At 40.2% G+C, this 25,737-nt stretch overlaps 1 protein-coding gene across 7 annotated transcripts in view; it reads right to left on the bottom strand.

Annotated features, from left to right (window-relative positions):
- LOC148121266 (adhesion G protein-coupled receptor E4-like) overlaps positions 1 to 25,737 on the bottom strand; it is an 86,634-nt gene that overhangs the window by 15,404 nt on the left and 45,493 nt on the right. For 6 of the 7 annotated variants that reach the window (XM_087909462.1, XM_087909461.1, XM_087909466.1 and 3 more), the window contains 8 exons: positions 18,169 to 18,321; positions 13,135 to 13,434; positions 12,072 to 12,112; positions 11,433 to 11,568; positions 10,162 to 10,266; positions 7,848 to 8,032; positions 3,977 to 4,144; positions 1,683 to 1,886 (listed from right to left, as the gene is read on the bottom strand). In XM_087909462.1, coding sequence (XP_087765588.1) covers positions 1,683 to 1,886; positions 3,977 to 4,144; positions 7,848 to 8,032; positions 10,162 to 10,266; positions 11,433 to 11,568; positions 12,072 to 12,112; positions 13,135 to 13,434; positions 18,169 to 18,321 — 1,292 coding nt within the window. The remainder of the gene's footprint in view (positions 1 to 1,682; positions 1,887 to 3,976; positions 4,145 to 7,847; positions 8,033 to 10,161; positions 10,267 to 11,432; positions 11,569 to 12,071; positions 12,113 to 13,134; positions 13,435 to 18,168; positions 18,322 to 25,737) is intronic. The other variant, XM_087909465.1, reaches the window with a different exon arrangement.

The following is a 25,737-nucleotide window of genomic DNA, read 5'->3' as shown; positions in this document are numbered from 1 at the left end:
TATTATATTTGAGGTTAAGTCATTAACAAGTGAGGTTTGTGGTGCACATTCAAATACATGACCCATAACATAACTACCCTAAATTGTATATTTTTTATTACAGAATGTTCTAAAAACATATTGTTTATACAATCAGTTTGAAAAAATTGTCCATGAAAACAGTGCAACAATTATATTTTCCTGCATTATAAAAGTGAGAAGTCACTTTAACAAGTTCAAACAGCAACCCGGATGAAAAATTCACAATCACCCGCAAAGTGGGGAAAATCAACTGTCAGTCACCTCAAACCTCTAATCATAACCCTGATTCTGGAGTCTGGTGAGCTGTGAAAGAACTTCCCAACCAAGGGCTACATTACCCAGCATGCCGTGTAGTTTGCTGTGGCCAAGTGGCAGGATTCTAACAAGCAGAGTATGAAAGGAAATTGTATGCATCCCTGGTTTGATGCATGTATGCTTCCCCTCTTAGCGGATATTTTATTTTAACCGTTTTCTATTGGGACTAAAGGGTGACTTCAAAGTTGCATATAAATAATGACAGAGGTATCACCGGAACACTTCAGATCTGTTCACCTGTACTCACAGATATGAAACCTAGCTGCGGCCTGGGGAGCGGCTCCGTGAGTAAGAGCACTTGATTTGCAAACATAAGGACATGAGTTCAAATTTCCAACAGCAACATAAAAGTTGGACATAAACATAGATGCCAACAATCCCAACATAATGGGATTGGGGAGGCATGCACATCCCCAAAACTCTCTGGTCAGCCACCCCTGTCAAAATGGCAAGCTCCTGATTTAGTGAGAGACTGTATCTCACGGTAATAAGGGGATGCAATAGAGATAGGTGTCTGACAACCTGCTCTGGCTGCCATCACACCTGCTCACTCAGGTCCATGCACTACACATGTCCATGGTATTCTGGAGGGATGGAGCAGAAGAAAGGTGACAGACACCAGGAATAAGAACCACAGACACCAAGAACATTGTCAGGTAACATTGATGTTCGAAATGCTTTCAGTTCTGAAATGATCAAACATCCAAACTCCTTCAATTCTACACAGATAGAGAGCTGAAATTTTCATCATGCATTGGCATGGGAAGTCCTTCCGTATATATGTTGCTTTTGTTGGTTAATGAATGAAGAAGCTGCTTTCAGCCAATGGCTTAACAGGCAGGAATATGTATATATGTGTGTGTACATACATATACATGCACACACACATATATACATGTATATATACACATATATGCAGCACACATATGCATATATTATATGGAGAGAGAGAGAAAGAGAGAGAGAGAGAGAGAGAGAGAGAGAGAGAGAGAGAGAAGGCAGAATCAGGAGAAGCCATGGAGCCGCCAGAGGAGAAAGACACAAGCCACCAGACAGAACCTTGCCGGTAGGCCACAAACCTCGTGATAAAATATAAAATAATAGAAATGGGTTAACCAAAGATATAAGAGCTAGCTAGCAATATGCTTAGGTGATTGGCAAATCAATGATTTAAATAATATAGTTTCCATGTCATTATTTCGAGTCAGGACAACCGGAAATGAACGAGCAGCCTCCCTCATTTCTTCCCAAGATCTCTACTGACGAATCCCTCTTTCTTCGTGCTTGCCCAGGACAAGGCAGCTAAAACTCATAGGACAATGAAGTAGCTTGATTCAGTCACCAACCTTAGGCTCGGTTCTGTTGATGCCGGTGAGAAAGAGGAGATCGGCCAGGAACAGGCAGATGGAGAGCTGCAGGTGCAGGGTCGTACTGGTATTCTGGATGGGCTGGCACAGGAGGAAGGTCACAGCCGCCAGGAACAGGCACAAGAGGGAGAGACTCAGTCCCACGTAGGTTATCACAGACAGGGCAGAAAGCACAGAGTCCCCCTGCAAGCCACAGAAGAACGCATCAGATTCTCCCTGTCTACACGACAGCATGAACATTGGGATACGCTCAGAAGCCTGGGTCTTGCCTTGTCTTGTTATCTCTTGTACCATCAAGGCTGAGATTAATGCTTAGCACATGTTATGCACTTAATAAATATTAACTAAATGGAGCATGCATGTGGAAGGACACGGCATGATGGACAGTGAATAATAAAATAGTTAGTAAGCACAGCCTAAAGTAAAACAGGGTAGAGGAAACTTAAATTATAGATTAAAAGCCACAAGTTTTAAACATTTTACAAGGCTGAGTTACTGACTGAAACCTGTGACTATGGAGAATTGGAACACTGCAGAATGGCTGTAACATTATGATAGCTGTCTTTAGCCTGTGTGTTGCTTGGCATCCTTCTGTATCTTCTGTACATCCTTTGGAAACACACACGCAGACCCCTAACTTCCACTAACCTAAGGTTCAAGATGTCATCAGCATCTCAGGTTGTAGCAGATTTCCACCTCTCTGATGTTCCACAACTGTGTTTGAATTGACTTTATCTATTATTTCCTTCGTTCTCTTACTATAAAAACATGATACTTAGAGTAATTCGAATTTGTTTCCCTGAGTCATTGCCAGCCCCAAAATAAGTATTTTTATTTCCTATGAAGTAGAAGCCTTGGTAGTTTTATTTCATGTTGATAGGAAGCCATTAGGTGAGGTTCCTTCACCTTATATTACCTGACACTTAGTTTACATCTAAAAGTCCTAGGGGCCGTGTGAGCCTTTGATGATAACCAATTGCCTTAGTTAGGTTCAACCAGGGACATTTGGATATAACTATCTTGCAAGTGAAATGATGGTTCCAGTTCCAGATCCTCTAGGCCCCTACTATTTTGGGGTAGGCAAACTCCACTTCCCAACATTTGTTGGCTTTCCTTGATGGGATGAACTTACTCCAGACACACTTACGGAAGAGTCAGGATTTGCCCAGGTTTGCTTAACCCACCTACCTGATGTTTCCACTACTGTATTTCTTAAAATGATGATTTTGTGATGAGTGATGATTTTGCTTTCCTGTTGCTATGAAATCTTCAGGAAATATTATCACTGCACACAGCTGAAGTAAAATCACTGAAAAAGGCCATGTGTCGTATCCAAGTTCCACCATCCTTTAGTCATAGTAACTCTGAACCGTGTGTTCTGCAGTGATTCCAAGCATTTTCCAGGGGTGCTATAAGCCCCATATGCCCAAAATAGTAATTAACTTGCAAATACTGCCACCCAGACTGTCCCCATTTAACATTCAAAATCCAACACTGGTATTTATTGAGAATTTTTTTTGGCAATTCTATCAGGGGAGTGAAGCTACCCATGTACCTTTGTGGGGGATCCAAAGTAAAATGACCGCATTGGCTTGTGTATTTCATTATTCATTCCCCGGTTGATGGTGTACTTTGGGGATATTACAGAGCTTTTTGGAGGTACAATCTTTCCAGTTGATATATGTCACTCTGTAAAGGCGCTGAGGGTTTATAACTGTACTCCATTCCCCCTTCTTCCTTTTCTTTTTCTACTTCTTGTGTGTGAACAAAGTGTGAAGTCTCAGCTTCCTGATTCTGCTGTGGTGCCACACATTCTGTGCCATGATGGACTCCATCCCTTTGGAACCAGATGGCCAAATGAGCCTTCATCTTTAGATTGCTTTCAGTCACAGTATTTTATGACAGTCAGTAACGTAACTAATAAAACATTTGACAAAAATATGGCTCTCCTCTTTCATGGATGGACAGCATCTTAGACCAAGCACACAGTTTCAGGAGGGATGTACGTGGAAGAGTGAGGGACAAGGAGGGTGGAGGACACATTCCTAGACTGTTAGTTCAGCTGACTAAGCATTGGAATCAGTCTTTCAACAGGACATCAGTAAGATAAGAGAGGTGGCAACAAGACCACACTCATTTTCTTAACATGGGTGTTTCTTGGAATCATCTCTCACCAAACTCATAGCCATTTAACTCCTTTTTCCAGATATCTTTTATAGACATATACTTAAGTGAAAATCACTTTCATGGTCGAGTTCTGTAAGACTCGATACCTCAAGGGACAGAGCCATGAGCACAGCAAAACTGGACAGGCGGAAGCACTTGCAGGTGGTGTAGGAGGCATTGGTGTGCACGTGAGAACAGCCCTGAGTAGACCAGCTGCCTCCGTCCTCTGATCCTTCCCAGTGGACACAAAGATGTTCTGCTCTGGGGTCAATGGGCTGCAAAGAAAACAGAATGAATTTGTTTCATAATTCAAACTTTATCTTTAATCAGGATATGTGACATTGACTTGCACATGTGATTTAATAGTTTTCTTTCTAATCTTCTTCTATAAACGTTCTCACTCCTCACCTTTCCTGTACCCTCTGTCTTTGCGGCACCTCCAAATTATAACTGCTCCACATAGGTTAATCTGACAAGCACCAGGATGAGAAAACACAGCCGGGGACTTGTCACATAGATCTTGTTTCACCATTCACTTTCTGCCTCTATCTCGGAGCCCCGTGCATCGACTTAGAACTGATTTATCAGTTTCCTGTCAGTGACAAAATGACTGAGGGGCAAGAGTGAGAGATCACTGCTTGAAGAGAGATGTCAGGTGTCTTTTCTCAATCTCTCTTTCTGCTCCAGGCTCCTCCTGGAAAAGGCATGTCCCTCTTTCCTACCTCTGCCTCTCAGTGTTCACAGTTCCCATGACCCCATTGCCTACATAAGTTACAGCAGGATAATAGTTTCTTAAAATTTTATTCCCCTCTTTCTTGAGGTACCATTCACAAAACATGAATATCTTTAAGTTGCAGGATGTCCCTGTAGATGCAGACAGTATGAAAGGAATATTCGAGCTGGTTATATTGACTGGTTTTGTGTGTCAACCTGACAGAGCTAGAGTCAGCGGAGAAGAAGGAGGTCCAGTGGAGGACCTGCCTCCATGAGATCCAGCTGTAATGAATTTTTTAAATTAGTGATCAATTGAGGAGGGCCCAGCCCACAATAGGTGGTACCACCTCTGGCTGGTAGTTCTGGATTCTATAATAAAGAAAGCTGAGCAAGTCGTATGGAAGCAAGTCAGTAAATATCACTCATCCATGGTCTCTGCGTCAGTTCCTGACTCCAGGATCCTGGCCTGACTTCTTTTGGTGATGAACAGTGCTGTGAAAGTGTAAGCCAAATTTTATCACAGCAATTGAACCCTTACCTAAAATAAGAACCAAGCTATTAAGCATATCCTTCACATCCCACTTCAAGTTTAGTGGCAATCTTGGAGATCTATTGTGTTTGAAATTAAAGAAAAAGAAACAAGGAATATGAGAAAGAGCAAAGATGGGATGTTTGAGGGGGTGTTGGAGTTAGGAAAGAAGGAGGGAAATGAGGTAATTATATTTTATTTGAAAAAATGACATAGAGTGAGGATATTTTATGCTAATATCTTCTGAGTTGAAGCATTTCGTCCTTGAGATTCAGGAAGTATACAACTCAGAAGCCTCAGGAAATTCCTGAATCACAAGGCCCCATCCTTCCTTAAGGTTGTAAAAGCTGTGAGGACTGTTGAGTAAAGGAGATTTTCACCTTTAGAACTGCCTAGAAGACACCTGGAGATCTCAGGCCTTCCAGGTTTCATGAATCCTCATCCATGCCCAGTTGATCCTTTAGGTGAGGAACTTGTCTTTTAGACATCTATGCTCCTATGAGAAGCCACTCACCCTGACCCTAACAATTCATTGCTTCATTAAATTAGAATTTGGTGGTATAATTACTTTGCTCTGTTGTGTGTTTCCTATATAGGATAAATAGATGTTTATATTCATCTCTCTTGGAAATATGTCACACAACAGAATAATCAAAATACATTAACATGGGGGCCTGATTGTAATCTTAATACATTATATAAATGCAAGAAATGCAAAAAATTTAACCTATTATCTTATATAGTTAATTTGTCTTAACAAAAACATTTAATCATCTCAAGATTCACTCCTATTATGCTAAGTCACATTAAGTATCCAAAATGTTATAACTTAAATTTTGTTTTTTGTGGTCCATGTTTTCCCATTTTCCACAAAAACACATCTCCTAGTAGGCTCTACTGTACAGAAACCATGATTTCTACTGTTTAGGCTTCCAGTGTGAGTGAGATCGTAAAGGGTTTATCGGAGCAGCCTTCAGGGCTGGCACTGAAAGGCAAGGTTATTTTCTTTTCTGCTTTTATGACTACTTTTGGAAGAATATTATAATCACACCATTTCGCCTGTGTTGACTTTCACCTTGACTAAAGCCCAAACACTTGGGCATACGTATGAGGGTTTTGTTTTGATTGCGTTATTTAAAGTTTGAGGTCACGCCCTACATCAAGTTTTTTTGATGTCAGAAGGCTTCCTCCTAAATCTGAACCACACCTTCTTGTGGCAGCCAACATCAAAAGGACATGAGAAAGGAAGACACTGCTTTCTGCTTGTTTACCCTCACTCCTGCTCACAATTTCACAATTTCATCTACCCCTTGCTGGTGGTATACAACTTCTTTATGATTCTGATGTAGACTGAAGACCACCAGCTCTTCAGGAAACTCCTGGGACTCTACCACAAACTGGGACTGCTGAGGCGTCCAGTCTCATGGACTGAACAAGTAATTGAACAACTCCTTAGCCTTCCTATCATTCTATCATTTCTGTTCTGTTAAAGAACTCTGACTAATGTGTGCCCTTCTCCTTTCCTCTCTCCAAACACTCCCGCTTCACCTTCCTTGCTACTTTTTGAATTCCTTTCCTTTATTAATATTGCCATCTCACGTCTGTGTATATGTTTTACTAAATACAGCCTGTCAGTTTACATAATGCTACTTGTTCGGTTATTTTCAAATCTGACCATTTGATACTATATAACCCAAAGTAACTTGATATTTTATTAAATTTTTAAAATTATATTTATGTGTCTTTCACTAAGGGGATGTAAGTACTTTACCCCTGATTGGCTACTGTGGCTAAGGTTACTGGGATCACTGAAGTACAGTTGCTTCCTGAAACACTGGTTTACATCCTTTGAATGCATGGAATAGGTGGGTTGATGGATTTCATTGCCATTTCATTTCTTGTTTCTTCACGGGTTCAATATTGCTATCCTAAATAGTTGTATATTCCCAACTACATTATGCAATGATTCCCTTTTTTCTACATTCCCATCAATACACACACTAGAAATCATAAAAATGTGTAACACATGAAATGTCCTCTTCACAATTCCATATGTGTGTAAAGTATATTCTTATTAGTGTGGCCCCTCACACGCTTTAATCTCACTCACGGCCCACAGACCCTAGCGTGTAATAATTCCTTTTCCAACTTTAATGTCTCTTGTTTTGTTTCAATTGCCACTGAATTTAAACAGGAGCATCTGTGTGACCAAAGGCTTTGAAGTACCCATTTGAACCAAGGGCCTAGTGAAAACATTGTCTTCTTTAATCGAGTCCTTCCACATTGGAAGATGGGCTGTGGGCCCTTTCTCAACAATGACTGATCAACTGTTGCTATGGAAATACAGATAACAGCAGCAGTGCAGTTACAAAGAATTGAAGTTTCTCAACAGTTTGCAATTTCTTTTATTTTTTGAAGATCGCAGTTAGATCCCATCCCTTTATAGACATTTAATTAAATCACCTGTCACTTTGTATACTCCATAGACAGGATGATCTCCTAGAATTTAAGAGAATTAATTGCTATTACAGAGGACCCAGGTTTCATTCTCAGCCCCTACATTGTGTCCCATAACTGTCTCGAAGTCTAGTTATAGGAGAACTGATAATAATCTGTCTTCTTAGGGAACTATATGGCCTTGTACACAGACATCCATGCAGGCAAAATATTCACACACATGCAATAAAAATAAACTTTTAAATTGTTTTTAAAGGATACTTTGAGAGTAAGCTCACCTGAGTATTTTGTAAGGTCAGGACTACAGGTTCAGATAGGACAGGTTTGACATCTGAACGAATGGCAGCACTCACAATAAGAGAGTTCAGTTTTACTTCCGTGACCCCTTCTTTGTTACTAAAATATGATCCATTCAGAAACTTCCCGAGGGATTGATATGCAATAAGAGCAACTGCGGTCTCATCTGAGAGAAAAAAAAATTACATTAGAGATTTTTTTTTACTATACAAAGAAAAAGGTATTTATTTTGTTTCCTGATTCTGTAAGGGAAAGACTTCGAATATGACCGCGGTGATGATTTCCCTGCTGTGGAGTCCTGAAAGTAAGGAGGGCATTGCATGTTAAAGATTTTTTACACAAATGTCTTACATGAAGTAAACACAACATGTTTTTGTAAAATTACACATGGGCATCCATTAAATTCACATATAACACATTCTAAACAGTTTTAGGCATGGAATTTCACACAGATGATAGGGGTTTTAGCCAATCACATTCTGTTTGTGGGGCATGTCGCCCTTAGGCTAAATCTTGCCTATAAACCTGGCAAGTGCGCTCCCGTTAGCTCTCTCTCGTCTGGCTCCTGCTTCAGGACGGATCGTTTGGATTCTGGTGTAAACTGGTGTAAGTCTTACTTCTGATTATTAAAGCTGTATATTTTGTTTTAAGATAGTCTGGGGAATTTTCATTACCGATCGCCCTGCGGCATCACACAGAGACACACACAAATGTATATATGCACATATCTGTACACCCAGAGTAGGAGGGATTGTGAGGGGTGACACCATGTCCTGGCTAATGTTATGACAACTCGACACAAGCTACAGTGACTGAAGAGGTGGGAGCCTCAGATGAGAGAATGCCTCCAAAGCTGGACTGTAGGAAAGCCTGTGGGGCATTTTCTTAGTGATCTCTGTGGGAGGACCCAGCCCTTGATGGGTGGTGGATACTTGGGCTGATAATTCTAGGTTCTATAACAAAGCAGGCTGAACAAGTTGTGGGTTAGAAGCCAGTAAGCATCACCCTCCTTGGCCTCTGCATTAGCCTCTGTCTCTATGTTTCTTCCCTGTTTGAGTTCCTGCTCTGACTTCTCTCGGTAATAAATGGGCTGTTAACTGAAGTGGAAGTGAAATAAATCCTTTCCTCCCCAAGGTTCCTTTGGTCATGGTGGTTCATCACAGCATTAGAAACTTAGCTAAGACGATGTATGTGCATATAAAATCATTGTATGATGTACATATATATAGATATATACACACATATAGGTACAGATGTGTGTGGGTGTGGGTGTGTGTAGAACATGGTTAGCAATTGCTTGTGCTCCAAAGGACAATAAGACTAAAGGAAAATGAATTACCACCTTATACCTCAAGGTTCCTCAACGTTATCTAAGTATTCATTCTCACTCCCTCTCCACTGTTCTTCATATATACATTCCTTTCCCTTTTATATCTCCTTCCTTCCCTCATCTTTTTCTCCTCTCTCTCCTATCCCTCATTTGTTGTTCCTTCTACTTTCCTCTCCCTTATTCCTATGTTTCCATGGAAGTAGAAGTTAATTTCTGTAAGCTAAATACATAAACTCCAGTTGTCCATGTGTTGTTGTCATTTTACAGTGTGTAGATGTTACTGAATTATAGAAATCCTGTTTTTGATTCTGTGTAAAATTGAGGAAATTGTACGGGTTTATTATACAGATATTGTAGATAATGAATTGCTTCATAATCCCAGAATAAAACTGATTAACACTATAATTATTAAAGCTGAGACATTTATTAAAGATAATGTCAAACCCAACATGCTCTGTCTTTCCATAAGAAGTTGGTTCTTGATCACCATATCATCTATGCCTGTATCTACAAAAAAACAACCCAGCAAACTTGAATAGTTACGATGGAGCCCCAATCCTAGGGTATTTTTCATGTGGTCTTTTAAAAGCATGAGTTTGCCAGGAAAGAGAGAGCAACTGAATGACTGCTTTAATAAAAATAGTCTCAAAATCTCAAAGGCAATAAAGGTCAGGGCAATGATTGCCCGGCACCAGTGAATTGTAGACTGACAGACTGTCATACTGAAATGTGACAAGCTTGCCCTTTGTCAGGAAGCACAGCAGGACAACTCTGGTCTTACTTTAGTGTATGCCGCAAAATATGCTGTCCTTGGGAGAGTCCCTCAGCATTGGCTCCAGGCGTGCCTAGTGAGTAGCCAAGGAAGATCTTTTCTACCTACAGTTGGAGTCCCTCTTCCTTAGACAATGTGAGTGCATGCCCCTGGGCCCAGTTACTAAAAAGGAGAAACTCTGTAGTAAACCTACCACCTCTGCTCTTGGTTTCATTGAGAACACTATTGCAGTCAATCTTCATTGTGTTATTTCCAGCTTCCAGAAGAATCATACTTTTGCACCTCTTGGTTTCATACACTGCAAGTAATAAAAAGTCAGTTCTTCCACACGTATAGCAATAACAATAATAATAATAATAATAAAATACTTGCTGGGAAATTTGTGGTTTATACACTTTTCAACATTCAGGCAAAGTTGAAATCACTAAGAGGGTGATTTATTTGCGAATCATTAATCCTTTGTAAAATGTCTCCTGATAAATTCCACATGATGAAGACTTTGTCATTAGTTGATGGTTATTGAAAGGTGATTCATTGGATTTTGAGAGCTAAGTTAATCAGTTGATTTATGTGACAGGAGAATAGGGGCTGGAGAGAGCTACATCAATACCAACATATGTAAGAAGCCAGGTTGCAAAAAGGATTAGACACCTTTCCCCTTCTGGGCATTTTCCAAAAAAGCATGCACTATGCACCCTTTGCACAGATAGGGTCATACAAACATTTGACACTATGTTATGGGCCCCATTACTCAGGACTTTGGAGATTCTTTTTGAGGCCTCTAGCATCATTAGTTTATAATTGTATTCACAGATTAATAGTATTTTTATAAGATGTTAAAAACTAGTGGGTAAGTTGAAGGAGATAAGCCACTGTGGATTTGCATTTTAAAAGAACATCTTGCTGGGTTGTGGTGGCCCATGCCTTTAATCCTAGCACTTGGGAAACAGAGGCAGGCAGATCTTTGTGAGTCTGAGGCCAGATTGGTCTATAAAAGCTAGTTCCAGGACAGCTGCAGCTGTTACACAGAGAAACTTTGTCTTGAAAAAAAAAACAAAATAAAAAATTTAAAAATTAGAAAAAAGCGTCTTGTCCCTTGTTGTTTCTGTCTTCTGCTCAGTACATGGTAGAGTCATGATATTCTGTCTCACTACACATGGACCCATGTCATGTTGACTTTGTCAGCAAAGCCAAATGGAAAACTAGGACCCAACCACACCCACCCCTGTCAGGTAAATCTTTCATACTTGAAGTGGATTTGCTCAGGTATTCTCTCGTTGTGTTGAAATGTGATTAATTCATCCTTAACCTTTCCATGTGTGTGGAGAGTGCTATTCATGTAATTGGTTCACATATTACGTATTCATTTCTGGGAAATAACAGATTCTACTCTTCATAGCCAACGAGCATATCAGAACCCAATTCTCTCTGTGATGCTGTAATAAGTCAACTTGATCTTCTTACCTATACCCAATTTAGAATTTTCACCCTTTGTCGGTGCCGCTGCATTTTCATTCAGTACGTGGAGTTCCACTTGGTGAAGTACTTTGGTAGCTGCTTTTGCAAAGTTCTTTTTAGATTCACGTCCAATCAGTTCTCCCTTTTGAGAAATACAGCCAATTATATTGATTCTTATCAAAACTTAAGGAAGACGGAATGTAAGTTTTGCTGACCAGTGCCAAAACCCAACAACATTAACCACTGCGCTGTGGGATGACTGGTACATTTTTACACTTGCTGCAAGTCCTTGACTGTAAGCTGAGGTACTGTAAATCTACTCCAAAGTTTTTCCATTTCCAGGACATCCTGTTGTGTAAACCTCAGTGGTAGAAGGTTGTCTTGGACACGTTAGAAGGTAAGGCATTTCACAACATTCCATGTTGTTAATGAATTAGTTGCAGGTGTGACTCCTCCACAGATCACAACAGCAAAAATTACTATGTATGTATTTCCAACTTTTACCTGGGATAGAGGCCAAAGCAGACTGTGGATGAGAAGTGGTCTATAATAAAACTCATAATGAGTGAGTGGTGTGCTCAAACAAGAGAAAGACACAGCAAGGCAGACTAGATCATTTCCACACCCAGACATTGCTCCACTCACCCATATACCTGCTGGGCTGTCTATGATCCCTGGTTTTCTCACTGAAAAATAAATCACATTTAAATCAGATATGGGGAACACCACATCTTGTTCACATTCATTTCCCAATCACCATCAAGTTGGTGATTGTCCTGGTAGCTCTACAGCCCATCTGTGTTCTTACTGTTGTGTTTGTTACAGTTTATTTGTTTGACTTCGGTATTTTTTCAAGTATGAGAGAGCATATAGTTGCATGGGTAAGGAGAGGAGAGGATCTAAGAGAAGTTGTAGTAGGGGAAAGAACATGATAAAAATGTAATCTCAAAACGAAATAAAAGCATTAAAAAGAAGTTGAAAATGTACTCTACAGTTGAATTTTTGGTCTTTTCTTTCATAATATATATGTAAATCGTCTTTGTTTATATTCCATGCCATTCTCCTTTCATATAACTTCCTACCTTTAACCAAACCATTTGTTATTCCCAAGCCCTTGTTACTACTGTGTTGCATTTTTATGTCTGGCCTTCGATGAGCTTTTTTCTATGTTAGGACTTTAGAAAGGGAAGAACTTTTGTTCTGCAGCTGTCTCTTCTGAACTGACACACTCTGTTCTGGAGAAGGCCCACTAAAACTGAGTAAGTAAACAAAATTCAAAAGCCTCATGAAGTTTACAAAACTTAGAAGATCCCCAAGTCTCCATCCCCATGGTTATATAAGCAGTACCGATTGCTGAGGGAAGAATATTCTCCAATTAGATCGGATGAACTGCCTTAAAAATGTGTTAAGGGAGCTCCATGTCTGTAGTGAGTTGTAATCCTTACTGTGTGGAGACTCTGATATAGCTCAAATTAGTAACCACTCGACAACACTCTTGTAAGTAACTCTAGCAAACTCACTGGCTCAGTAAGTTAGATGTGCATAGAATCGTTTCTTTGATTGGCCTATATAAGTGTTCTATATAGATATTCTATGCAGAATAAATAGATAGATAGAAATAATAGATAACCTGTCCCTATTATCCAGAAAACATTATATGACACCAACAAAACCAGAAATGACATGGAAAGCAACAGTTATCTGTCACCTGTGTTGGACTGTAGGACGTGAAACAGTGTCTGCTCTTTGTGAGGATGGTTGTCTGCAGAAGCAATTCCAATATGGCTACCTTTCCTTACATAGTAAGGCGCGGTATGCCTTTCTTCTGGGGTAGTGGTAGTGTGCTCCCTGTGAGGGAAGGTAGGATATGCAGCTGAGGGCTGATTGATTGACAGTTGAGTACCCGTGGGAGGAAACACAGAGTGGCCATCTTCCCCTTGGTATGTGGTGGCAGGCATCATTGATGATTGAAGTTCGTCAAGCAATTTTAGGAGAACCCAAAAACCTGCTGATGGAGTAGAAAATATATTACGATCGTTGAAATTACCATATGTTGGAGGAGGCCATAAGAAAACTGTGGCATCCATTGCTTGGCCTTTGTTGTGTGTATAAAGGCATGCAACTGAGTTGAGAGTTTTTCACAGAAAGAGCCTGGCAGATAGGAGAAAAATCACACTGATACAGAGTATTGCATTAGTCTCATGATTTGTCAGAGAAATCATAAAAAGAGGTGGAAATATAAAATGCATGTATTGGCTGGCTGTTCCCTAGGCCTGGCTGGATTAAAAATTAAGAGAATCTAAATTAAATATGGAGTAAAGAACTCTTCCTGGGATCCAAAACTTTGGACTCATGGAAAGAATAAAGCAATGAGTGGAAGATAGCAAGATAAAATTAGGAAAGACAGTATCAGATCTGACTTCCAACAGAAAGTAAGAGAAATACAGAATTCAAGTAAGACAACACTTTTATTAATAACTGAGCATGAAAAACAAAGATAATCATCTGACATGGATTAGGGAAGTCTTTTAAATAAACAAGCAGAGTACAAAAGACATTTTACACACTTGTTAATGAGGGTGTGGGACAAACTTGTGGATATGATCCGTCTTAGTGCTGTGAAAGCTACAAATTTATTATTATTTCATGTCTATGCTTAAGACAAAGATTGCATAATCCAAAAGAAGTGTCTCATATGCTGCCATATAAAAGCTGAGGGTGACATCTGTTCATCAGCAGGTGAGATTTCATTAATACTACTGATTAAAACACCCTGGAAGAAAACCTGTCATTGTTGAGGAAACCGAGCATTCGAGAGGTGTCATTTGATGTCCAATTAATTGACTCTTATGAGACTGCATTCACAAATTTCAGGAAGATGTTGACCTAGCAGGTGACGTGGGCCTGACAAGGGCCTTTAAAGGCTCTGCGGAACCACACAAGCTGGAGCATTGATGAGATAAAGAAGTTTTAAAGAATGTGGATGATTTTTAATTTTTTCTTCTCTCACGTACTGCATCCAAACTACAGCTTCCACTGCCCTGGACTCCTCCCAATCCACCTCCTTGCTCTCCATTTCCCTTCAGAAAAGAGCAGGACTCCTATTAACTGTGACTTATAAATCAGGTTCTAAAGTTGTTAAGGTAACCAAGAGAGGAAGAGAGAAAAGATAAGCAACCAGAGAGATGTGTTAGTGTCACTGGACAAAAAAACATGGCAGGATTGGTGTCACGTTGGAGTTCCTACAGAAGAAATTACCAGAAGGCCAACTGTTGCGCTAGTGAGGTTCTAGACACCTTACAAACCCAAGTGAAAGCTCAAGGATGGAAAGATGAAGATTGATTTGCGGCAGGGTTCTTCCCCCAGCCTGGGGCTGTTTGACAGGTCAGGTGTAGCCAGTGGACAGGTAAGAACCAAAGTTTTGGTTCGGAGCATGTTGAACTGAGAAGACATTGCATCGCCAGCACCAGACACAGCTGACTAAACAGAGCTGAGTCAAGACACACACCAGCTCAGCAGCTGACTGATGAGGACCAGGGATTCAGAAGATTTCTGTGTGTGATAGAGGAGAACAGAGAATTATGTCTCCTTCCATGCCACTGTACTTACATTGTGTTTTTGACAAAATAACTTATAGAAGTGATGAGATCACTTCATATTGTGCTGGTTCTTGCTAATGATTCCTTTTAGTGATAAAATGATACTTACTTGGAGTTAATGGTGGTGGACATCTGAGGCCCTGTGCACCGTCATTAAAGTAAGTTTTATAATGTGGCACTAACCCTTGAGTATCCTACAAGTTTGTGAAGCATCTGGAAGAACAGAGCTCTTGTGAATAGGAAATGTCACCCCAGAGGACACAACACTGAGTGAAAATCCCTGTGGCTGAGATGGGCTGACTCCCTATGAATTATCAGCTATGAAGGCACACAAAACCCCACAAACAATAAAGGCTATTACCACTACTTGTGGGTTACATGGCAGGACTTGATGACAAAACCCCATTGATAAATACACCACAATCTCTGCTGAAGAACATAGATAAACAACTTTATGCCATATTTGATGTCCCTCCCTTGTAGGCTGACTTTCACAGTGGGGAAAAGTACAATGGGGGCTGGGGCAGTGAACATATCGCCAACAATTTTAGTTGACTATGAGTCCTTCATGCTATGCTTCTACAAACCAGGCAAGATATGCTCACTGGGGCAATCATGGCATGGATGTTATGAGTACAGCTGACTGCTTGTCAGTTGCAGTTAAGGTCTCCTACACAAGGTAGAACTCACATCTGGTACTGTAAGCCAGTGACAGGAGTCAAAGGCCCCAAGGAGACCACTGTGCTTGTTCTGTTTAATGAATGTATAACATTAGCAAATTGTCTCTAAAACACTAGTCACTGAGGGAAACGTCTTTATTGTAGGTAGAAATACAGTACAGAGAGTCATAACTGAGAAATATCCACAGTTTTAAATGCGGCCCAGTCATTTAATTCTCAGACATGGAGGAAGGAAGATAACCAATATCAATGCTGCTACACTCTGGGCCTATAGAACATTGTGGAAGCTCTGGTAGAAATAGTATGAGAGCTGGAGAAAGAAGGAGTGGAGAGTTTATGGCTGTTCCTCAGAAATGTAATGTTACATTTTAGAGGAGGTAAACAACTCCAGTCTCAGGAAGCACATGAAACTTAGAAAACTTACAAGGCCCCTCCCATGGGCTACATAGGCAGTAGTAACTTCTAGGGGGAGGAAACTCTCCAGCCACCCTAGTGCTTAAACCTTCTGAAGGATATCTCTAGGAACGCAGTTTTGGTGAGAGTGGGGCTTTTGGTGCCATAACTGACTTTTTGTGATCCCTGACCCAGGATAACTTCAGTAAACTTAGCCATTCACCAAGCTACGTGGGTGATGTCATTTCTCTCACTTGCCATTGGTACCCTATCTTGGCAAACAGACACTTGCTCATTTCCACAGTGAAAGTCACACTATAAAGAATCTGTCACTTCGGCAATTCAATCAGAAGTACCCTTTGAGTAACTGCTCAAAACTAAGAAGAGTATAAAGACAGCTGGGTATGCGCTAGTGAAAAACCAAGCATGCTAGTTTACTGTATTTCCAGCCTGGAAGGAAAGCCTTAGAAAAATAATTTACAAGTCTAGGCATGTTGAAGCATGCTTGAATCTCAACTGGGTGGTGGTAGAGGAGAGCCGTAAGTTTTCTGGAATACTGGGTTACCTATCAATATCATCCCTAGCTACAAAAACATTAAACACAGATCAAACATGAAACTATCTTGTCAGTAACCATGTAAGTATAGTAGTAGGTCCTGCTTTCAATTCAGGGTCCGGATGAAAGTGTGCCTTTGATAATCTTCTTGACTGAACACTAGAGACAGATGCAGACAGCTCAGTTAGCCCACGTCTAGACTGTAATCATAGAAAATGTGCAAAAGTAGGTATATTTACTATTTTATTCTACTAAATTCTGGAATAACTTGCTATTTAGCAATGTGTAGGTAGCATAGTAAACTCTGTTGCTATTCCTATTTATAGATGATGCATTTTAGTTCACACTGTGGTCAAAATTGAGTTGCTAAAGAGAATATACCAGCACTAAGAAGGGGAAGTACATGTAATGTCGCAATCGTAACCAAGAAGTTACATGCAATTGAAACCTGCCAGGGAAGGGAAAATCAGTTTTCTGTTTTCTCCAATGGAGTATCACATTCTTGTGTAAGACCCATATGTAGATAGAGTTGGTCAACACAAAACACACTATATAATTTGTGTGTGTGTGTGAGAGAGAGAGAGAAAGAGAGACAGACAGACAGACAGACTGACAGACAGAGAGAAAGAGAGAGTTTTGTTTCATTTCATGCTGCTATGTCAGATATATTTTTCTCTTTTCTTTTTTTAAGGCAGGCTTTCTCTGTGGCTTTAGAATCTGTACTGAAACTAACTCTTGTAGACCAGGCTAGACTCAAACTCACAAAGATCCACCTGTCTCTGCCCTCCTGTGCTGGGACTAAAGGCCTGTGCCATCACTGCCCAGCATGATAGAAGTTTTAGTCTTGGTTTTTGTTCTGATTTATTACTGTTTCTGGAAAGATAAATGGGGGAGACCTGCAGTTAGGAAAGTAGGAAAGAGAGGAGGACCTGAGAGAAGTTGGGGGAGGGCAAACATAAAAATTTATTGTATGAAAAAATTTAATAAAAAACTTTTTAAATTGTCCACTAAAACCAGTTTGTAAATGGAAGCACTACCTCTTCACGCGGCATCATCTAGAGCATGATATTCTGTGTAACCTGAGCAGTAAAATACATTGTGAATCTTGAGAAGCTGATTGGCCATTAAGGAGTTGCATATGAAGGAAGGTTTGGGAGCATTAGTGTGAACTCAAGGGGTTTACTATGCATCCAGAATGGCATGTGAATTGCATTTGGTATAAGTGCAAGATAAAGAAGCTGTGAAGTTCTGAAGAAAATCAGAGATTTTCCAGTTTTAGAACTAGGAAAGAGAACTGTACTGGAGAAAAATTTGGAATGTTTCAATTTGGAAGTGGTTATTCGATCACGTGGATTAGTTGACATTGCATTGCAAAAGATGATATACAGCAAAGGAATGATGGATGAAGGTACAAAAATAACTCTAGTATTCCAGCCAATGGAGGCATAGCTGTCACAAGCTCCACCCACCCACCTTCTTTAGCATAATGAAAAAAGATATATGTACAGACTTACCATAACACTCAGGACTATCAATAGCAGTAATGCCAGCAGCCCAATTGAAGATGGGATTTTTTACTATGCAGCTGCATATGTAAGTACCAATTTTATTTTTACAGTATGACACATCTGTGCACACTGGTGGCTCCAACTGACACTCATCAATATCTGTAAATGAAGAAAAGTTATTAGCTTTTATTTTTATAGGATGTACTTGTTTCTCTTTCCTGTAGAGTCTCTACAGCTAGATTTCATTTGTAAATTTACCAAATAATATCCTTTGTTCTTTGTTACAATAAATCAATACGATAAAGGTAACAGTTCTCCTTGAATTAATTTATAAACAACACAATTCTCCTGCAGAAACTGTTTTTATTATGTCTCCGAACATACAACAATAGCAATTTAAGGAAAGAATGTCTTATTTTGACTAGTGCGTAAGTGTCGGAAACAGTCCTTGACCACAAGAAGGCACAGCCACAACTATGCACATTGCTGAAGTAAGCAGGCTGAAGAGAGAAACGAATACTGGTTCTAAGATGTTTTTCCCTTAGTTGTCTTTCTGCTTAGTCTGTAATTTAAGTCTATGGCGTTCTGCCATTCATGTTCATGGCGCATTGTCCTTCCTCATTTAAGATTCACTCTAAGGATCCTCACAGGCATGCCCACAGGCATTATTCCAAATCCAGTCAAGTTGACAGTGAAGAATAATTGTCACAAATATCAATAAAAACATGCATGTGTTTTGTAGAGTAACACCCCAAATAGTAATATCCAGAAAGACTATGAGGTCTTCTAGGCATTGAAGTATCCTATATAGTGCTCAGAATGATGTTGAGGTACTACTGAAAGAATAAAAAATGAATAGTGGACTAGATTATAATATGAGAAATAGATTCTAGGGCAAGGTGATGGTGGCAGTAATTTCTCTAATATAATATCACAACTCCAAAGGGAGAATTCAGTAGCTTCTTTTAATCCTGATTCAAGTAGTTTGTTAAATTGACTTAAAACATACAACTCAGCAGCAAGGTAATGGTAGTGGTTTAAATAATAAATGATCCCTACAGGTTCAAATATTCGAATAATCATCTTTGTTGGTATCACTCTTTAAGAAGACTGTTGGAGGAAGAATATCAGTGGGGTCTGCCTTTGGGTGTTTGTAGCCTTGTCCACACTTCCTCCTAGATCCTTGGGATTCTTGCGTGTACTTGAGATGTGATAGAGGATCTCTGACTGCCTCATAATATTGCTTTCCACCATTGTGTACTTTGTCCCTGAAGTCATAAGCCATAACAAACACTTTATTCCACGAGTTACTTTTGGTTGTGTCATTTATAACAGCAACAAAACTATGACAAAAGTTGTGGGGCTAAAGACACGGATCAGAGTTTAGAGCACTGGCGACTCTTGCAGAAAACTCAAGTACAATTCCCAGACTCCAAATTGCAGCTTAGAAACATTTGTAACTATCGTCCCAATGGAGTGGATCTATTGCCCTCTTCCAACTTCCATGGGCGCTACATAAATATGGTACAAAGAAATACATGCTGAAAAACACCCCTATACAAAATATAAAACAGTAAATGAAGCCGAACTAGGAAGTGGAGTTAGTATTGTGATTGACCTGACCATTCTTTCCTTTTGAGGACGATGGAAAACCTGGTTGACTCTGTACGTGGAGCTTTATTAACTATTATTGAAGGATCTCAAAATGCAATAATTAAAGATAGTCATCAGTGTGGCTATAGGATAAGGCCAGTTCAGGCACCCTCTCCTTTACTGCCCACGGAACTAGTTGGGGAAATCCTGCGATGGGTGGAGATAGAGACAGAGATACACATTGGAGCACTGAACTGAGCTCCCAAGGTCCAAATGAGGAGCAGAAGGTGGGAGAACATGAGCAAGGAAGTCAGGACCTCGAGGGGTGCGTCCACCCACTGAGACAATGGGACTGATTTAATGGGAGCTCACCAAGGCCAGTTGTACTGGGACTGATGGAGCATGTGATCAAACCGGACTCTCTGAATGTATGTGGCTGACAATGAGGGCTGACTGAGAAGCCAAGGACAATGTCACTGAGTTTTTATTTTACTACATGGGCTGGCCTTGTGGGAGCCTAGTCTGTTTGGATGCTCACCTTCCTAGACCTGGATGGAGCGGGGGGGGGGGGGGCCTTGGACTTCCCACAGGGCAGGGCACCCTGATTGCTCTTAGGACTGGAGGTGGAGGGGGAGAGTGGGAGGTGGGGAAGAGGTGGAAATTTTTTTTAGATTAATTATTTTATTTATTTATTTATTTATTTATTCATTTACTTATAAAAAATTTTCACTTCCTCCCCTCCTCCCAATACCCTCCCATTCCCCCCACTCCCTCTCCTCCTCCCCCTCCAGTCCCAAGAGCAGTCAGGGCCTCCTGCCCCGCTGGAAGTCCAAGTTCCTCCCCCCTCCCTCCAGGTCCAGGAAGGTGAGCATCCAAACAGACCAGGATCCCAGAGAGCCAGCACATGCAGACGAAACAAGACCCAGCACCATTGTCAATGGCCTCCCAGTCAGACATTTTTTTAATAAATAAAAAAATGAAAAAAATGCAGTAATTCAGGGAATGATGAGGACGTTAGAGTCCTGAGGCACAGAAGACCTCAGCAGGAAATAAGTTGTCTATTAGTACCTGGGTTAAAGGCCATTTGTGTTATGCTTCAGTAAAGAATCTGAATGTTTTCTGCTCTTGTTCTCATAATTGGCACAGAATTGAACTTAAAAACAAGTTACTAATTTACTTATCAGAACATTGCAAGGCAGCACAATGCTGAATCCATACCTGGTTATTACTCATTATCTCACTCACTTCTATAAGGAGAACCAGAAAGTGGGGCAGAAAAAAACTTAAAGTGTGTATTATGGAGAGATAAGAATCCTAGAAAATAAAATAAAAACACTTTAACCCAGAGACTAATAGACAACTTATTTCCTGCTGAGGTCTCCTGTGCCTCAGGCCTCTAATGTCCTCATCACTTCCTGCATTATTGACACGCCCAATATTCACCAGAAAAGAGACTGAATATTGAAGCTTAGAAGCATCAAGGTTAGACCTCTCGCTCTGCACTCGAACAGTGGAAAGGAGCCCCGAGGACAAGGCTACAACCAGCTACCAAAATTAGGGAGAAAAAAGAAGGTCCAAGGAGCTTCTGCTCCTAGAAAGCATACCTAGTAGGTTGCAACTGTGATCCATGGAGGAAGAGGTCTATCCTAAACTAGCAACCAAACCTGGCAAAGAGAGAGGCCAGTAGGATTTGCCTGGGAGACAGAGACAGACAGATCTCTGTGAGTTCAAGAATAGCCTGGTTTACAGAGGGAATTCCAGAACAAAGATATACAGAGAACCTGTCTCAAAAAGCCAAAAGATAAAAGGAGAAATAAAAGAAATAGAGGTTGAAATAAAGTCACATAAAGATGGAAAATACACAGAGAATCTTGTTTGATATTATGCTCTCTTTAAATTGTTTAAATGCTGAGGAAGGAGCAAGAGCTGCTAAAAGATATTTGCTTAAAAATGCTACAGAATTAATCCAAGATAGGTATTTTGAAAATACCTTGGCTTCAAAATTGAAGTCAAAAGGTATGTTACTTTGGAGAAGAGATTTTGCTTTTGTTTCCACAGAAGACGAGAGACTCTGGATTTATTCAGAGTTAAGAAAAATCAGCTTTGATCAAGGTAGACCATCTGAGAAATCTCCAGCAGGAATAGATGGCCCAGATGTCTGAGTTCTTCATCCAGAACAGATTCAAGACTGCTGCCTGAGATGATCAAGACTCACAGGATACTTCAGTCAGTACTTGATCATAAGTCAAAATTTTCTTTAGGTCCCCATAAGATTACCAGTGCCCACAACCAGCTGGAAGTAGCCTGGAATACTATGCCCACATTCCCAAAAAATGGACTATGGAAATTTTCCTTTTTTTAAAAAAAAAAAGAGGGGGAAGTGGTGTGGGAGAATTGTCTGTATTCTGTTAATCATATTTTAAATAAATGCTGACTGGCCAGGCAGGAAGTGTAGGTGGGAAAACCAGACAGGAAATGGGAATGATGCAAGGAGAGCAGGAGAATTCTGGGAAGGAAGAAGCTGATTCCTCCCACTCCTGCCCAGATCACCGAAGCAGCAGAATGTGATCTGCCAGCTGAAAAAGATACTGAGCCACATGGCTAAAATAGATCAGAAAAATGAGTTAATCAAGATGTAAGAGTTAGCTAATAAGTTGCCTGACCTAATGGGCCAATCAGCTTTATAACTTATGGAGATCTCTGTGTGATTTTTCTTTTGGGGCTAAACAGCTGTGGGGAACCAGGCAGGACAGAAACCCCCAACAAACAGGTCTCCCTCTTGTTACAGCCATGAAGGTAGCAGCTTTGGAGTAATGAATAGTACAAGAATGAGGGTGTTTTACACCCTTTTTCTGTAGCTTCAGGGATCTCTTGGGGGCAGGCAAAGTGTGCCAGGACTTGCATTCATGAGAGAAGGCTTTGGAAGCCTACTGTGTGCATTTGTAAAGGTGAAACCTGGATTGTGGTGGAGGTCTCAAGTTGTTGGATTTAGCAGAGTTATGAGATACCTGCCAAGAAGGGCTTCACACGAGGAGTGGAAACAGCTCAAGAAGGAGAGAGATTTATGTTCCGGCAACAAACCCGGAGGAGCAGAGTCATCTAAGTAGAGTTATCTAAGCCTCGGTAACTAATGGCTCAGATACCATGTATAGAGCTGCAGCATTTGAGGCTTACCCTGTTGTGCTTCACTTGCTTTGGTGTGATCTTTCCTCACTAAGCCCCCATTACTCCCCTTTGGAAAGGTAATGTATGCTCTGTGCCATCATATGCATGAAGCATATAATTTGTGCTTTCCTTTTACAAGGATCACTTTAGTCTCAGAGTAGAATTTTAACTTTGGTTTTGAATACTGTCAAGACTGTGAGAGACTAAGGAGACATTTAAAGTTGGTCTAAATGCATTTTTTCACATGAAATAGCTGGGAACCTATGGTAGCCAGGGTATCAAATATAACAGTTTAAGTAAAATACTGCTCCCCATAAGCTAAGGATTTTGAGCAATTTATCCCCTGTTGTGAATACTGATCCTATAGGTTATATGAAACGTATAATGTACAGCTTTGCTGGAAGAAGTACACTGCTGAGAAAGGTCTCTGAAGGTTTATAGCCTTCCCCTACTTCTTGTTCGTCTGCTCGTTTTCCTATTTGTGGGTGAGATGTGAATCTTCAGGATATTCTGAGATACTGTTAATATCTCAGTCAGATATGGCTGACTACTTGTAGTACTTATTATCATTTCAAAACACATGCTGTCCTCTAGGCTCCCTAAGTGTCACAAAAACCTGTTACACATTTCAAAGTTCATGCCAGCATCCTTCTCACCTCCATTACCCTAAGTCCCCTCCAGCTTATAAGTTACCCCAACAGCTGCTCATTCTCCTTATAGCCCTGCCTCTCTCTCTACTTTGCTCTAACTTCTCTCACTATGTTTTCTCGATTCTTCTTCTACTGTTATTCTCCCCTCTCTGGGACATAGCCCTTGCCAGGTTGAGTCTCCTGGCCATGTTAAGTCTACATTCTTTCTCTGATCTCAAATCTTCCAGATGTCTTTGGCTATTTTCTCATGTCTACAATAAAACTTTCCTCTTAACCATAAAATAAAGCAGCCATGTTGTCTGTTTATGCAGAGTTCTGATATCTATCCCCATCATTGTAGGCTCCTTTCCTGGAACCATAAACCAAAGCAAACTATTTCTTCTATAAGTTACTTTTAGTCATGGTGTTTATCCCATTAACAAAAAATACCTAATAGAAGAATAAAGTTAGAATAAGTGAGCTCATTATTAGAAATTGGTAAGGCTGAGATTGAAAGAGAATCCTCCTTCCTGATACAACATTCATACTTTCTCAAGAGATAGGTGGGAAAAGAGTGAAGCATCAATATTTACATATCAAAGAATACATTATATATTAAAGAATTCTCTTTCCAGCAGGGATATATTTAAGAAAATAGTGTGGTAGCCAAGAAAAGATTAAGGAATTCACCAAGAAAGTATATGTTATATAAATGACCTACAAAGGACCAGAACTGATTTTTAGAAAAAGAAGAGCGAACTTCCGTCTTTGCTAAGTTTACCAGTCTAGTTATACCTTTAGGAGCACTATGGACTTTTCTCTTTATAAACGAACTCTCTTGCTCACACTGTCCATATGCCGCTGCTTCAACTCCAGGACATAAGAACCTAGGAATCACAGAATCACAGCAGGTTTCCCCAGGATTGTGATTTCTTCCCATAAAACATGACCAGTCCTTCATGTCCATTTTCATTGCTGGCAGATACAGAGTTATCTTTAAGAGAGGGACTGAATAATCATCAGTTTTAATTGTCAAACTGATGCAATTTAGAACTAGAGTTGTGGCCATGAGTTTTGTCAGCATGACAGAAGGTAGTAGAATGGCCGGGGAAGGGTGTCTTAATGAGAGAAATATTGTGGATGCTGTTGGCCTGTGGGCATGCTTGTAAGGGATGCCTTATATTGAGTTAACTGAGGTGGTAAGACTTTCCACCCTGTATGTGAACAGAACTCTTCCTTGATCTGGGCACAAGACTGAGAGAAAAGGAGCTAGCTGCTTCATATCTGGCCTCTACCCATTCATTCTGACTCTGTTCATGACTGTGATTGTAAATAGCTGTTTAACATTTCTCCCCCTTTATTTTCTGCAGTGATGGACTATAATCTGGTATATAGAGCTAAGATAAGAAAAATGAAACTAATAAAGACGACTACAGACCAAAGATTCCTTGATCCAAAGAGCCACATGAGTCCTGTGTTTCCAAAGAGTGTAATGTGAATATACTTTTTCAATACCTTTCTTTTGTCAATGACTCTTCTAAATGTCTCTGAAATCTATATGACATATCAATGTTTGATCAAGGAGCATAAGAATTTTAATAACTATTAAACTAAAACTTTATGTTCTTTAGGTTTTTATCAATGTGGAACAACAAAGTTTTTTTTTTGAAAGAGGAACCTCAATTGAAAAAAGCTTCCATGGATTTTTCAACTGTTGTGAAGAGATTTTAAGATAAAGGCAACTTAAAAATGAAAGCAATTGACTGGGGATTTATCATGGCATGAAGCGTGGCAGCAGATCAGCACACATGGTGCCAGGACAGTAGCTGGGAGATTACATCTCATTTGATCTCCAGGCAGGAGGCAAAGAGAGGACTACCTGGGACTATCATGAGCTTGAAAACCTCAAAGCCTACCCCTAGTGTCAGACCTCCTTCAACAAACCACAACTCCTAATCCTTCTCAAATTATTCCACCAACGGGGAACCAAGCTGGTAAATATATGAGCCTATGAAGACAGTACATTCAAATCACCATATTGAGTAAGCCATGAAGAACAATACCGTAAGCAGCACTCCTCCGTGGTTTCTGCTTTAATATCTATGTCCAGTCTCTAGCCTTGAGTTCCTGTCCTGACTAGCCTCTGTCTCAGAATGTTACCTAAAAGTGTAGGCTGAAAGAAACCCTT

This window comes from Myodes glareolus, chromosome 8, assembly GCF_982192425.1.
Source record: "Myodes glareolus chromosome 8, mMyoGla1.1, whole genome shotgun sequence".
NCBI classification, from domain to species: domain Eukaryota; kingdom Metazoa; phylum Chordata; class Mammalia; order Rodentia; family Cricetidae; genus Myodes; species Myodes glareolus.
Note: the sequence above shows the minus strand (reverse complement) of the source record. Positions and strands in the feature narration are given on the sequence as shown.